Below are 15,897 nucleotides of genomic sequence, written 5' to 3'. Positions count from 1 at the left end.
TTCCAACTCTAACCATGTCCCTCCAAAAGATGTGATCTTATTCCTTTTTATGGCTGCACAGTGGTATATGTACCACATTTTCTTTATCCAGTCTATCACTGATGGGCATTTAGGTCAATTCCATGACTTTGCTATTGTAAATAGTGCTGCAGTGAACATACCCATGCTTGTATCTTTATAATAGAATGATTTATATTCCTTTGGGCATATACCCAGTAATGGGATTGCTGGGTCAAATGGTATTTCTGCCTCTATGTCTTTGAGGAATCACCACACTGTCTTCCACAATGGTTGAACTAATTTACACTCCTGGGTGGGACTTATTTAATTGAGAGTCCTGGAAAGAGGAACTGGACCCTGCACGAGGGCAAAGAGATTCTCCCTGATAGTGTGATACTATAGGCAGCCTTGAATGTGAGATAGGCCTCCAGCTGACAGCCAAAAAAAGCCTGGACCCTCAGTCTTGTAGGGAAAAGAAATGAATTCTGCCAATAATCTAGGTGAGCTTGGAGGCAAATTCTTCCCCAATCAAGCCTGCAGATGAAAATACAGCCCAGTTAGTACCTTGATTGCAGACTTCTAGGATCATGAGCAGAGGACCCAGCTTGTTTGTGCCCCAACTGCTGACCCACAGAAACTGTGAGATAATAATAACTGTGCTGTTTTAAGCCACTACATTTGTGGTCATTTGTTATGTAGCAGTAGAAAACTAATACAAGAAGCAAGGAAAAGGGAGAAAGGGAAGGAAATAACTTACATAGCAATGCTATAAAGCATCCCCAAATCTAGTGGCTTAAAATAACAATAATTTATTATTTCTTGTGATTCTGTGGGTTAACTAGGTGGTGGTTCTATTTCACGTGGTGTCAGATGGGGTACCTGGTGGAGCTAGGAGCTTGACTGTCTGCCTCAGTTCTCCTCTCCATGGGCTTTCTCTCCGTGTGGTGTCTCATTCTCCAGGGCAACCCTGTGTGTCCACTGTCCTCAGTACAGTAGCCTGGATTACCTTACAGTGTAGCAGCTGGGTTCCAAGAAAGGGAAAGCAGAAGGAAGTTGGTGAACAGACCAGGGGAGCATTTGTGAGTGTCATTTGTAAAAGCTGCTTACCATCCAACAGGGCCTTCCTCCAAGCAACTGCTTAATAAAGCATTTTAGAGTGAGTTGGAAGAAGGAATGCATTATTGGTGATTTAACTGTGAGCCTATGAAGGCAGCATCATGATTGCTTATGCAATGTGTCCCTTGCCAGTATTTCATTTCTGAGAACAGAAATGAGGAGTTATTTATTCATTTATTGGATGCCATTTACTTTTGCCTAATATCCATTGGTTATGACTTAACAGCAGCTCTTACACACTTGGAATAAAATATGAACTCCAATATGAGAGGAACTCGTTCCAGGACCTGCTCAAGAAATAAAGCTGCATTCACTTAAATTAGAAAAATGGCTATGCCCACCATCTATGTAGTTGCTCTTCCAAGTGAACTAAAAAAAGGAAAAATCATGGAATTATTTATCATTACCTCCCCCTGATGCACAAGACAGAGAGGCAGTAGCCGGATAGGTAAGAAAACAATTAGCCAGGTTATTTAAAGGAGAGGTTGGCAAACTGTGGTCCATGTGCCAAATCTGGCCCATTGCCTGCTTTTGCAGCTTATGAGTTATGAATGATTTTCACATTTTTAAATGTTCAAAGAAACAATATTTCATGACATGAAAACATTATATAGAATTCAAATTTCAGCATCCATAAGTAAGGTATTATTTTGATATAGTCACACCCATTTGTTTACTATTTTCTATGGCTGATGGCAGAATTGAGTAGTTCTGACAAAGACCAGATGGCCCGTGAAGCCTAAAAAATTTACTATCAAGTCCTTTAAGAATATGTTTTCCCACCCCTGATTTAAAGGAGCCTTTGAAAAATTTAGACCAACCAGCGTATTGCTGAAAGTCATTGAGATACCCTCAGAATTTCATGACTCTGCTGAATTCAACAGAAGATGGTAATGACGGTTTCTCCCTATTTTTCCACTGCTTTTTCTACTTGAATACACGATTATGTTAGTCCATTCTGCATTAGCATAAAGGAACACCCGCAGTGGTTGTAATTTGTAAAGAAAAGTGGTGTATAGGGCACATGGTTCTGCTGGATGTACAAGAAGTATGGTGCCAGCACCTGCTCTGCTTCTGGTGAGGGCCTCATGCTGTTTCCACTAATGGCAGAAGGTGAAGGAGGAGCAGGTATGTCACATGGTGAGAAAGGAGGAGGCAAGAGAGAGAAAAGGGGTGGGGCCAGGCTCTTTTTAACAATCGGCTCTCGCATGAACTATTAGAATGAGAACTCAATCATTACCATGGGGCAGCACCAAGCCAATCATGGAGGATCCACCCCTATGACCCAAACGCCTCCCACCAGGTCCCACATCCCGCATTGGTGGTCAAATTCCAACATGAGATTTGTAGGGGGCAAACATGCAAACTGTATCAGTTACACTAGCCAGATAATAAATGATGGAGGGCTGGGAGACTTGATGCCAAATACTCCTTTTCATGCTGTAGCTTCTCTTACCAAAATGTTTAGCAGCCCTTTCTCCTTTTCTGTAATGAGTAGTTCTCTTTTCTTTCACTCTCTCCTTGCTTCTCTATCAATGCTACCATCAAGACTGGGATATCTTACATGGTGATGGGGTTGATTAGAGGTAGAGTAGGCTGCAAGGCTGCTCAGCCTTGGCCTGGAACGTTGGAATGTAGGGTCTTTATAAATGCTAGACTTGACTGCCCCTTGAACCCGGTTTTGGTGGTGACACGGACACAGGACAGAATTTCACAGCTTTCAGGTCACTGTGGTAACAGTGAACAAACACCCTGGAAAGAATTAGGCTTCCTCTGCAGAGGCTTGGGAAATCAGAGTCTCCCTATCTCAGTCAGCTTGGGTTGCTATGACAAAATATCAATGACTGGGTGGCTTATAAACAACAGGAATTTATTGCTCACAGTTCTGGAGGCTGGAAGTCTGAGATCAGGTTGCCAGCATGGTCAAGTTCTTTTTGAGGCCCCTCTTTTGGGTTGCAGACTGCTGCCTTCTTGTGGTACCCTCACATGGCATTGAGTCAAATGAGGAAGCAAGCTCTCTTGTGAGTCTTATAAGGACACTAATCCCATTCATGAGGGCTCCACCCTTATGACCTCATCTAATTCTAATTACTTCCCCAAAGCCCCAACTCCTAATACCATGATCATGCAGCCTAGGATTTCATCATACAAATCTTTGGGAGACACATTCAGTCCATAACGCTGTCTGTTACTGTGGGGGCAGAGTTGAGCTATCCATAAATTAATAACCCTTATTTTACTTTGTGTTACACTTTAGAGAGTGAGGATTTGATCTGTAACTGTCAAATAACAGAGCACATGCTAACTTGTTTCTACTGTAGGTAAAATAATGACATACTGCCTAGGTGTGCAGGTGGATGGTGACCCATCCACACCTGTTAGATTTCACTGCATGAACTGACCCTCACCTGCTTCTGATTTGAGCCACAGAAGCAGTACTAGAATGTTCTATCTACTTCCTCTTCTCATTTGCCTGAACCTGAATTTTCCTCAATGAGTTAATTTTTTTTTTTTTTTTTTTTTTTAAATAGAGTCTTGCTCTGTTGCCCAAGCTGGAGTGTAGTGGCAGCATGTTCTTGACTCACTGCAACCTCCACCTCCTGGGTTCAGGTGATTCTCCTGCCTCAGCCTCCGCAGTAGCTGGGATTACAGGCATGTGCCACCACACCCAGCTAATTTTTATATTTTTTAGTAGAGATGGGGTTTCACCATATTGGCCAGGCTGGTCTTGAACTCCTGACCTCAAGTGATCCACCTGCCTCGGCCTCCCAAAGTGCTGTAATTATAGGCGTGAGCCATCACGGCAGGCCTACTTTTTATATTTTTTATAGAGATGGGGTTTCACCATGTTGGCCAGGCTGGTTTCGAACTCCTGGTCTCAAGTGTTTCACCTGCCTAGCCTCCCCAGGTGCTGGGATTAGAGGCCTGAGCCACTGTGCCTGCCCTCAATGAGAGAATGTTTTAAGCCAATTTCTTATACCCCACTTTATAAAACAATACTAATGATAGCTAATTCCTACTGATTGCTGAGTGTCAGAGACTGTTCTAAATGCTCCATATGTATCTAATTCTCACAGAAACCTCATGAGAGGTATACTATCGTTATCGCCTTTCACAGTTGAGGAAACTGAGGCATGAAGAGGCTACATTCAGAATTTCCTGACTTTCATTTGGTGGACCTGAAATGACCACTCCAGCACTCAAATTCTGAGCCTAGACCCTTAAGCAGGATGCAGACATCTTGAGAGCTAAACAAGGTAAAATGACCATAGGTCAGAGGAAGAGCTGTCCACACGCTATACATTGTCATCGGGACAGTAAGTCCATTTCTTTGGCCTTCCGCCCCCAAGTACAGGAGGGTCTGCAGAATGTCAGGAACTCGGTGATCTCAGAACCCATTGGGGCTACAGTCAGACAGCAAATTGTGGGGCCTCAGGATGAGGCTCTCTAGATGTGATTAAATGATTTTCCTCTTCTAAAAGGACAGGAGAACGTCAAAGGTGAATGCGATTTCAGTGCTGTGTACTGTGCGTTTTATTTTCAGTTATCTCGAGAAAAAAATAAAAAGGCAAGGGTGGTAGCTTTGAGGCCATGTGAGAGGCTCAGGGCTGCTGGAGGATCCTTGGTGACCTGGTGGGGACTGCAAGGAGGGCAGAAGCAGCTCTTGGTTTGAGGATAAAGGGATGCCCTTGATCATGGAATGGCTTGGGGGACCTGGCTTGGAGCACTTTTGGAACCTTGTTGGAAGTGACTGTCCTTTGGGCTGGTGTCACATGCATCTCTGAGGAGGAGCTGACTTGGGGGTTTTGTGCCCCAGGCCTCCCCCGCGGTATAACTTGGAGGATAAAGCCTCCATCCAGCCTTACCCTAGTGGCCTCTGGGGTGCTGGAAGGCTTAGCGCTGCCTTGGCGCCTCTGAGGTTGTTTTCTAAAGTTCAGGAATCCCCTCTCTCCTCATCATTCCATGGGGCATGTGCCATTCTGAGGGCCAGAGTTCCTGAGCTGATTCAGGGGTTATTCTTTTAAGAACCCAGCCTTTCAATCATCTTAAGCAATTTGGGAGGAAGGCTTTGTTCTTTCTTCCCCATTAAACTGTATTGTTCTCTTCTCTGACTTTCAAATCATTTTACATAGCATTTTCTTTGCTGGCAGAGGGAAAAAAGGGAAGGAGGTAGCCGTCTTAGGGTAATGCATTCATGCAACAAGTATTTATTGAGGGCCCTCTGTGTCTTGCAGTCCATTGTAATGAAGCCCAGAAGTAGGGGGCTAAGACACCTCCCATGAAATCACATAGGACAAATAACAGATCACAGGTAACCAGCAAGTGAAAAGATCAAATCATTTAATCATAAGTCTTCTGAACAAGACAAACAAGAACCTGAGACAGAGAATGGATAATGGCAGGTGTCCTAGACAGGGTGGTCAAGACAAGCCTCTTGGAGGAGAGCATGTGTGAGGGAGAGGAGCTGGATGGGGAAGGTATTCGTGGCAGAGGGAACAGTAAGGTGGATGTGTATGAGGAGCAGGAGGAAGTGCAAATGGCTGGAGCCCAGTGGACATGGGAACAGGGTGATAGGGAGGCTGGCAGCACAGGCAGCAGCCAACTTCTCTGGGCTTCAGTGGGCACAATGAGATGTTGGGGTGTGATCCAAGGGGGCAGTGAGGAGCCATGGGAGGGGTTTTTTTTTTTTTTTTGAGACCAAGTTTCACTGTGTCATCCTGGCTGGAGTGTAGTCACATAATCATGGCTCACTGCAACCTCCGCCTCCCAGAGTCAAGCGATTCTCCTGTCTCAGCCTCCCAAGTAGCTCGGATTATAGGCGGACACCACCACACCCAGCTAATTTTTGTATTTTTAGTAGAGACGGGATTTCATCATGTTGGTCAGGCTGGTCTTGAACTCCTGACCTCAAGTGATCCGCCTGCCTTGGCCTCCCAAAGTGCTGGGATTACAGGTGTGAGCCACCGTGCCTGACATATGGGAGGCTTTTGAATGGAGAGGAGTGAACTGACTGTTTTCAGAAGTGCTCTCTGGCAACTGCATAGGGAGTTGGCATAGGAGACATGGACTTGGGCTGCATGTACCGATGGTATTAACTCTCCTCATCACAATTGATTAAAAAGGGTGGGGAGTGTAGGTGGTAGACCCTTTCACTTCTGTGAATGCTCCAAGATGCTCCTATTTCTCACTGCTATTTCATTCCAGGGGTCTCTTGAGTACTGACATTTCTGTCTTCTCTTTTTCCCTCCTTTCCTCTTCCTCTTTATTTCTCCTTCCCTGGCTGAAGTCACATTTGGTCCAAAAGTTTTGAGTGAGTTTGTGTCATTGCTGTGTTTTTTCAAGGGTGATAAATCCTAAAGCTGTCTCAAGAAAATAGGAACACTCATTTCTCATGGTCAGTCAACGGCATGACAGGAAAAGGCATTTTCAGTCGCTGTGGTGAGAGCTCATGCAGGTCCTCCCTGCAGCTGAAGGGGGAGTTGAAATGGTTCGTTGTCTCCAGTTTATTTTTAGTTACTTCTGCTGATATTAGACATCTTGTGACTCCAGCAAGAAGAACATGACAAGTTAGGAATGAAGCCACTGATGCACGGCTGCTGCCAGCCATTGAAAAATCGCTTCATGTTAGGGGCCCAAGACAGACACGTGGTACTTCCCCTGTCATGGAAAATGTGGTTTCTCTTCCTGGGCTTGGCATTGGGGCCTTGGGCTCCATCCAGGTGCTGCTGACCTCAGAAAGAAGGTGGGAGGACAGTGTGCATTCTCTTCAGGTGACACCCACCATCCTCTAGTAAATGGCTATCTAGGTAGCCACTCTTAAGGGAAGCCTCCTCCTCTCCTGGTGTTGGGGAAGAGTCAGACACTCTGTTGCTTTAGCTCACTTTGTAATGCTTAGCCCCACCCAATGGGGAGCACTTCCAGTAGCATTCTTATTTTGCACATGAGGGAGCTCAGAGGATTTAAGTCCCTTGCCACTGAGCTCACAGCAATGAAACTGGAAGTCTCCAGTTTCATATCCATATCCAGCTGTCTCCATATCCACTACTCTCAAATTGTAGCACGTTGGAATCACCGAGGGGTTGGCAGTGGGGGGACTTGCCAGAAGTGATTCGTGGGCTCCATTTTCTGCAGACAGGACCCCAGAATCTGTGTTCATAGGTGGCTCATAGACCATATTTTGGTTATGAGGGAGTTAGGGTGCCTTCTGGGGCTTGGCAAAGAGTGTTTGTCCAAGCCGGAGCATGTCTAGAAATGCCATTCAGTGTGATTATATTCCCAGTGAATTGGGCAGGGTCCAATTAGGGACAGGCACCTACCAGTTATTTGAACACAGAGAATTTAATGTTAAAAATTGCAAATCAAGTTTTGATGAGATGAAAGGACAAAAGAGAACTCTAGGTTATCTTGGAAGTAGCAATTGCAGGCAACAGCCACCACCTCAATAGTTGGTATGGGAGGAGGGACAGAGGAAAGAAAGAGGTTATTAAAATTTAGAAGCTTGGAGGAGAAGCTCTATCAGGCTGGGACCCAGACCTCTCAGAAGGGCATGCCGGCTGACAAGTGCTAAGGTCTCTGAGCTCAGAGGAGGGTCCTGTGAGGGTGAGAATCAGACTTTTTAGGAGGGAGTTCTGGGGTCCCTGAAGGAGATGCAATGAGACTGATTCTGTGAGTGTCGGGAGAGCTACCAACTAGATTAATTTACTGCTACTGGAATGAGCTGTCCATGCTGGAGTGAAGAAACCCTGCTAAGATGAAGGCGTTCGGAATGAGAATCCAATGGGAAGCAAACAGAAAGGTCCATCTCCTTCCTCCATGGATGCAACATCCTCCTATTGACCTTATTGGCCAGACCAGGCAGATCCTAGCCAGGAACAGCTGACAAAGCAAAAACATGGTTTGCAGAGCCCCAGTGCCACCCCCAAACCGGAGGGCCAGCCTCACAGAGCCCAGTTCAATGTGTGCTTGGTGCTGGGCATGTTAGCTTACTGGCTGGAATATCCAGTAATGACTGGACGCTTGCTGCATGAATTCTGTATTATTTGCAATCTACTGATACGTCACGTTCTTATTTCCTAGGTTTTTATTTCTCTCGGACTATTGAGTAGGGCTCTTGCGGGTATGGGCGGGAGGTCTGTGCTGCCTAATGGAAAAAGGGTAGTGTCTGGATGCTGACAATTTCTCCATCTGTAAAATGGGGCTGATTATACACACCTGGCAGTATTGTTAAGAATTAAACAAAATGATGTGCTCCCTAGCTCGGTGCTGGGCACACAGCAGGCACAGTCCACGATGGCTATATCATCATCATCGTTACCATAATTTTCAACCACTCGCATTGTTAAAATCTGTCTGCTGTAGTTAAAACATAGTTGTACTGCATGGATTTGGATGTGGGAAATAGAAGGTGCTCCTTTATCCCTGAATATGGATTAGTCTTATGCGGTGTTTTGGTTGACTTAGAAGAAGATTAAAGTATTCTACTGCATTTACAAAACATACCCAGGTTTTTCTTTTTCACCTGTTTCATGAATAAATATATGTGCAGTATCCATTTTACCTGAACTCCTGGTATCTATCAAAATATACTGAGAAATATTTGACCATTTGGTGTCATTAATTAATGATAAGTGTTAGCTAATGTTTATCAATTCAAATGAGTTTCAAGAAACAAGAGCCTGTCTGTATTAGTGAAATATAAAAAGGAGGTTTGAAAAGTAGTGTCACTTTTATATTATTTGTCCATTTTCTAGAGTAGTGATCAAGGCTCACACTACCTGGGTGGGTATCTAGGCTTTACTGTTTCTGATCTGAGTGACTTCAGGCAAGTGATTTCCTCTTCTTGTGCTGTAGTTCCCTCATCTAGAAAATAGGGGACAAGAACCATGTCCCCATCTTGCAGGGTTGTTTTTGGGCAAATTAGTAGTGCCCAGTGTCTACTGAGTCCTTGTGGGGAGGCAAGTGCATGGTGAACTTTAGCAATGGAGAACATTATGACCCGGGAGATGCTGGACCAGGATCAGCAAGTGCCTCTGAGTAGGCATCCTCAGGCAGCCTGTGCTGCTGTGAACACAGAGAGGATACAGACTTGGCATGGTAGATTTGGAAATGTGTATGGTCTGATGAGTGGGTTTCAAAGCACTTAATTCTCCTAAGTGACCTTGCATTATTTTCTTATCTCATTCACTCCCTTGGCAAAACTCTCCCAGTAAGTGGTTGAATGGGAAGCCTCGCTGCAGCCTGTTTGTGAGAGACCATAGACTGTGAACTGGCTGGGACCCCAGTGAATGGCGGTCCCCTCCAACAGAGGCTCCTTGTCTGTGGCAATCAGAAACTGCCCAGTGGCATCCCAGGAGAGCCAGCCTGGCTGAGCCCCATCCTGGCTGAGCCCCATCCTGGCTGAGCCCCATCCTGCCTGTGCCCCATCCTGCCTGTCCATGAACTCATTAGGTGAGCTGTGCCTACTTTCCTGCCATTTCCTTTGTAGGATAGGCCAAGGAGGGGAGCTGAGCAGCGCTGAGAAGTGGGCAGGGCAGCCTCTCCCAGATAGGAAGAGCGCCCAGTGTGCAGAAAATTAGGGGCCCACAGGCCTGGCAGCCAGCTGTGCTTCCCCACTCCCTGATACGTACACATAAGGTGCAATCAAATTGCATGACTTCTCAATTCTCAGATGCATTTGTTTCACCAGAAGGAGGCAGGCACCCTGGCCTGTTCTCCACAGAGCAGTGGAGAAACCCTTCCCCAGTTAGAAATAGTACACAAAAATTGCACATAATTATACAGTTGGTGCATGTGGATGTATGTATATGCTATGTTATGATCACAGCCCAGGTGATAAACATATTTATCACCTCCAAAAATTTCCTTATGTCCCTTCTTTTTTGTTTTGTTTTTGTGATTAGAACACTTAACAGGAGATCTAATCTCTTACCAATTTTTTGGGTGCATAGTACCATATTGTTAACTATAGGCACAATGTTGTACAGCAGATCACAGGAACTTTCTCATCTTGTGTAACTGTAACTTTATACACATTCAACAACAGCTCCCCGATCTCTCTCCCCGCCAGCCCCTAGTAGCCACCATTTTGTTACCTACTTGTATACCTCTGACTATTTTAGATGCCACGTAGATGAGAAATTCCACAGTATTTGTCCTGTGACTAACTTACTTCACTTCGCATAATGTCTTCCAGGTCCATCCATGTTGTAAATGGTAGGATTTCCTTCTTTCCAAGGCTGGATAAGATTCCATTGTATGTATATAAGGTCAGGCACAGTGACTCACACCTGTAATTCCAGCACTTTGGGAGGCCAAGGCAGGTGGATCATTTGAGGTTAGGAGTTCGAGACCAGCCTGGCCAACATGGTGAAACCCCATCTCTACTAAAAATATAAAAATTAGCCTGGCATGGTGCCACATGCCTGTAATCCCAGCTACTCAGGAGGCTCAGGCGGGCGACTGGGAGGTGGAAGTTGCAGTGAGCTGAGATTGCCCCACTGCACTCCAGCCTGAGCAACAGAGTGAGTGAGACACCGTCTCAAAAAAGAAAAAAAAATTCTGTTGTATGTATACACTAGATTTTCTTTATCCGTTCATTTGCCAATGAACATTGCATTGTTTCCATATCTGGGCTGTTGTGAATGGTGCTGTGGTGAACATGGATGTAGAGATACCTCTTCGAGACAGTGATTTTATTTTGTTTGGACATATACTAAGAAGTGGGATTGCTGGATTATATGGCAATTTTATTTTTTAATTTTTTGAGGAATCTCCATACTGTTTTTCATAATGGCTGTACCAACTTACATTTCACCAACAGTGCACAAATGTTCCTTTTTCTCACCAACACTTGTTATATTTTGTCTTTTTGGTAATAGCCATCCTAACAAGTGTCAGATGGTATCTCATTGTGGTTTTGATTTGCATTTCCCTGATGATGAACAATGTTGAGCATCTTTCCATTTACCTGTTGACCATTTATATATCTTCTCTGGAGAAATGCCTATTCAGGTTCTTTGCCCATTTTAAAAATCAGGTTATTTGTTTGCTATTGAGTTTTAGGAATCTCTTATGTTAATGGAAATTAACCCCGTATCAGATAAATGGTTTATAAATGATTTCTTGGAGATGATACCAGAAGCACAAGCAACAAAAGCAAAAAATAGATAAATGGGACTACACCAAACTAAGAAGCTTCTGCACAGCAACAGATACAATCAACAGAGTAAAGAGGAAACCTATGGGATGGGAAAAAGATGCTTTCAAAACTGGAGGCTTCTGATACCAAAGATTCCCCCAAACCTCCAGTGACTCCCCGCTCAGTGCGGAGTTGAAGCCAAAGTCTCAGTGGGAGTCAGCAAGGCCTGGTGTGATGGGTCCCTGTTCCCTGCCTTCCTCTCAACTGCTGCCACCTCATGCCCTCTGCGCAGCCCACTGTTCTCAGGTGTGCAAGATACACAACTACTTTGGGGTCTTTGTGCTTCCTGTTCCCTCTGTCTGGGGCACTTTGCCCCCAGATTGCCACACTGACTTACTCTAACTTCCTTCATGTCTTTCACTTAGGTACCACTTTTTCAATGAGATCTACCCTACTAGATTTAAAGTTGTCCTCTGTCCCCTGATCTCCAGCTATCTTAGTCACTGCTTTTCTTTTACTGATAGTCAAAGAAAATGCTTTTCATCTTGTAAAAAATTAGATGAATAACACAAGGAAGTAAATTTTTGTTATGTCATCTGCTAGAAGTGGAACACTTTGTGAGCTAGGCACTATGTTTGTTTTCTCCAAAGTGCCCAGAGCGGTGCCTGGCACACAGTGTGTGTTCAGAGAGCCTTTGGCAGGAGGGCGTGAATGCCTGCTGAGCACTTTCCCGTGTTTCCCACGAGCATCACTTCTTGATCCTCCCAGCACTTTTATGATGTAGATATTTATAGTATGTCCCGTTTGTAGGTGAGGAAACCGAGTTGAGAGCAGGTTAAGTAACTTGACTCCAAAGCCCATACCTTTCACCTGATCCCCAGTCCCTCCTCCTGGTCCGAGACTCTGAGAGTAGACAGAGATCATAGAAGTCTGCCTAAGGCTTCCCTGTTGAGCTTCCTTGGGAATACAGAGAGCATCCAGGGACCTGGGGAGCGTTGCCAAGAAGCGTGTCCTGAATTTTGAATGGTGCTGGATGCACTTTCAGGAAAACTGCCACGGGGACAGAGAGGGTGACCTTGGACAGGAAAGGCTTTCAGGTGGTAGAATTTCCTAGCATCTTGAACATCTTTATCGTACGTAAAGCAGTGGTGATAATTGCTGTCATTATCTCTGCAGTGTTTGTCTTCTCTAGTAAACAACAAGATCAGTTCCTGTTTTGTTCTCCCCCAGAGCTTAGTGCCTGGCACAATGCTAGATGCCTAGGTGGTGCTTAGTAAACATTTGTGGAAGGAGATCAGAAAAAGCAGATTTAGGTCAAAGCATGGTGTCTGTATCCTCCCTGCAAATCCCCAACTGCCTTGTGTATTTAATGGCATAGGCCAACAAAATAATGACTTACCCTTTGAATTCGATCGTGACAACCCAAAGGGAATGATTCTCAACTCAAAACCTGACCTAGTACTGATTACTTTTTCCATGTCATTGGGTCCTCATCACAGAAGAGCCTTTTGCTTTCTCTTTTTTTGAGACGGAGTCTTGCTCTGTTGCCCAGGCTGGAGTGCAGTGGTGCAGTCTCGGCTCACTACAAGCTCCGCCTCCCGGGTTCATGCCATTCTCCTGCCTCAGCCTCCCAAGTAGCTAAAACTACAGGCGCCTGCCACCACGCCTGGCTAATTTTTTGTATTTTTAGTAGAGATGGGGTTTTACCGTGTTAGCCAGGATGGTCTTGATCTCCTGACCTTGTGATCCACCCACCTTGGCCTCCCGAAGTGCTGGGATTACAGGTGTGAGCCACCGTGCCCGGCTGCTTTCTAAGCTAACTTTATTGGTGGAGAAATCACATTTACACCTCATAAATGAAGCTCCTTGTTCCAGTAGATTTTGGGAAATCCTGTATTCTCCATAGGCTGGCCCTTACATTCTCTCTTCAAACATCTGGAGATAAAACCTGAGGCTCCCAATGCCAAATGGTTTTGGCCATCAACTGATTATCTGCCCTATTTACCTTACCTTAATCAGTTCCATAAAAATATGAAAGGAGGAGATTTATAGGGCTTAATGAACATGGTCCATGACTGCAGCCCAGAGCGCCAGGCCCTGGCTCCTCTCAGACCCTTCCCTCAGCCCAGAGCCTCCCACAAGAGCCTTTGTGCTCCCTCCCTCCCAAGACCTCCATGTGAAAGTCGAGCTCGGTTCATTGTTCGCTTTTTCCTAATGTGAAAATAGATTTTCTTCTATTCTGCTCACTCCTCGGGGATTCCTATCTAGAAAAGAAAACAGCTGAGGTTGGTGACTAATGGGCCTCTTTGGGGGGAGGCTTGTATGACCTGCATGTTAACTGTCCAGAGTGAATCCTGCTGCCTGCCGCCTGCCAAGCCTTACTGGGAAGCAAAGAGGCCCGTGTGGAAATCCGTGCTGGAATGTGAACTGAAAGTGAGATGTTGAGGGAGGATTAGCCAAATGGCCGGGAAGCCTTCTGAGGCCCTGCCAGACCCCTGAAACAGATTTCCAAGGTGTGCTTGGATCTGGAGAGGGTTAACCCGGCTGGGGGACAAGTGTCTAGAGCCTTCTAGGTCAAAGCCTGAATTTTTAGCCCTTTCAACTCTTGTTTCTATGAATCTGACCCTCAAAGCCCATGAAAACTGTAGGGTTTTTAAGATTTGAATCACTTTAATTTTGCTTTCACATGATGTGTTTCTGTGCCTCGATGGGACAGAAACAAAAAACTGATGGTTTTAGAATTCAAAGAAGACTGTTCCGGTTCATAACTCCAAATGGGAGGATGTCTGTGTGAGCCAAGGACATACTTATTGAAATGTGTTTTGTCTCCACAGAGTAATTACCTTAACCCTCCTAAAGTATTGACCCTTTCCCTTCCTCTCGACTTAGGAAAGGGGCTATATGCTCTTTTCATTAAACAAAACTTACAGGTACATTAAAAAAATCCAGAGAGAGTCCTCTTAGGGTTTGACAGCTGGCTCGCTAACATCAGAAAAAAGGGGTGTAGTGCAGATGCTGGGGTGTGGATCTCTGTTTCCACCTCTTGTAAGCAGAACACTTAAAGATTCCCAGTTTCCTGTTGCTGCAGTAGATTCACCAGAGATGGTAAAAGGCTGACTTAGCAGTCTCTCCAGGCTCTCAAGAAAATCCCAGAGGAACGGCCCTATGGTTCACTCAGACATCTCACAGGTGTGTGTGTGTATAAAAAATATAACTCCACATCTTCAGCGAAATATCTCCCCTTGATCACCACTTCTTTTCCTGCTATAGGCTTTCATAGTATCTGCTGTTAATATTTTCCTTAATGACACCATCATTTATAGTTAAAATTAGATATTAATTTTGGGGTTTCTCTGATTATCAACTCTATGCATTGTAAATTACATAAGGGCAGATATCATGTTCCTCTGGGTCACCAGGGGATGCCCAATGTTCAGTTTGTTAGCACATAATAGCTGCCTGATATGAAGTTGCTTCTGTGTGTGTGTGTGTGTGTGTGTGTGTGTGTGTGTGTGTGTGTGTTTTATAGATGAATTGGCGGGGGTGCTGGGAGCCTGTATGCTACTGCGGACTGAACACAAAGCACGTGCTTGCAGCGTTGAAATAACTCAAACTTTCATGGATGGAGCCTGACACTCCCTGGACTGGCCTACCTGTGATCCCTGGAAGGCTAGCCTTGTTGACCAACACAAGGGAGAGTCTAACGTGACTAATCTGTTAGGACTAGCCACAGTCCTAATAGATGGCATTCAGTCCAGCAAGGTTTAGGCACCAAGTGCCTGACTTTGAGGACTGTGAAGGGTTTAGGAAGACCTCTTGGACAGGAATAGCCAAGAATTCCCTTAAGGTACTATTGGTGGCCCCATCCATACCTCGTTCTCCAAAGGCCCTCACCTCCTCCACATCTGAGCCCCTTCCTGCTCCCTCAGTCTCAGGCCAGCAAGTGTGTCTGCTGGGCTTGCCTCATGGTCTCAAGGATCTTGCTGCACTTACTTCTCTCCTGGACTCCAGGGCTGTTTAGGTCCACCTGGCTGGTGCTGTTGGTGGGAAGTGTAAGTGTACTTAGAAGAGACAGGAAAGGGAAATATCTTCTCAATGTTAATGTGGAAGAGGACATTCAGTAGGAATAACCAGGAGTTGGAGAGTCTTACATTTGAAGGTCAGAGAAGCTGAGTTTGATGACCAACTTAGGCTTGTACTGTGTGATCTCAAACAAGCCACTCAATTTCTCTGGGCTTCTAATTTGTCAAACAGCCTTGCTGATAGTGGCTCCTTGTCAGTTTTGTGGCAGGAACCAAATGAGCAATAGCATGTGGCAGTCAGTACGTTTCAGTCCAGGAACCAGTGAGGGAAATGGGATAATATTCTTGAGGAGAGAGAATAAGGTGAATGAGTCAGGACACCCCCAAAAAGACCTTGATGGGATGTGAGGCCTCAGAATGTGAAAGTGCTTCAGAGGAACCCTCCAGAGCTCTCTGGAAGGATCCCTCTCTGTCGTTGCTGCGGCTGATGTTTTCAATGACTTAGTTGTAGAGTTTACATCCAGAACTGACTAGCCTCTCTCTAGTTGTGTGGGAAGCTCTGTGGATGTTGGTGTCTTTGAGCCAGAGAGGGGGTTTGGCTTGTTCTAGAGGCAGTGTGGC

The 15,897-nt window shown here is 45.2% G+C and overlaps 2 protein-coding genes across 2 annotated transcripts in view; both read left to right on the top strand.

Annotated features, from left to right (window-relative positions):
* CACNA2D3 (calcium channel, voltage-dependent, alpha 2/delta subunit 3) overlaps positions 1-15,897 on the top strand; it is an 801,189-nt gene that overhangs the window by 367,610 nt on the left and 417,682 nt on the right. The window lies entirely within an intron of this gene.
* LOC105544041 (peptidyl-tRNA hydrolase ICT1, mitochondrial-like) overlaps positions 6,525-15,897 on the top strand; it is a 59,139-nt gene continuing 49,766 nt past the window's right edge. The window contains exons 1-3 of the mRNA XM_011986282.1: positions 6,525-6,604; positions 12,300-12,387; positions 13,601-13,687. Coding sequence (XP_011841672.1) covers positions 6,525-6,604; positions 12,300-12,387; positions 13,601-13,687 — 255 coding nt within the window. The remainder of the gene's footprint in view (positions 6,605-12,299; positions 12,388-13,600; positions 13,688-15,897) is intronic.

Source organism: Mandrillus leucophaeus, unplaced genomic scaffold (genome assembly GCF_000951045.1).
Source record: "Mandrillus leucophaeus isolate KB7577 unplaced genomic scaffold, Mleu.le_1.0 Scaffold296, whole genome shotgun sequence".
Lineage (NCBI taxonomy): Eukaryota > Metazoa > Chordata > Mammalia > Primates > Cercopithecidae > Mandrillus > Mandrillus leucophaeus.
Note: the sequence above shows the minus strand (reverse complement) of the source record. Positions and strands in the feature narration are given on the sequence as shown.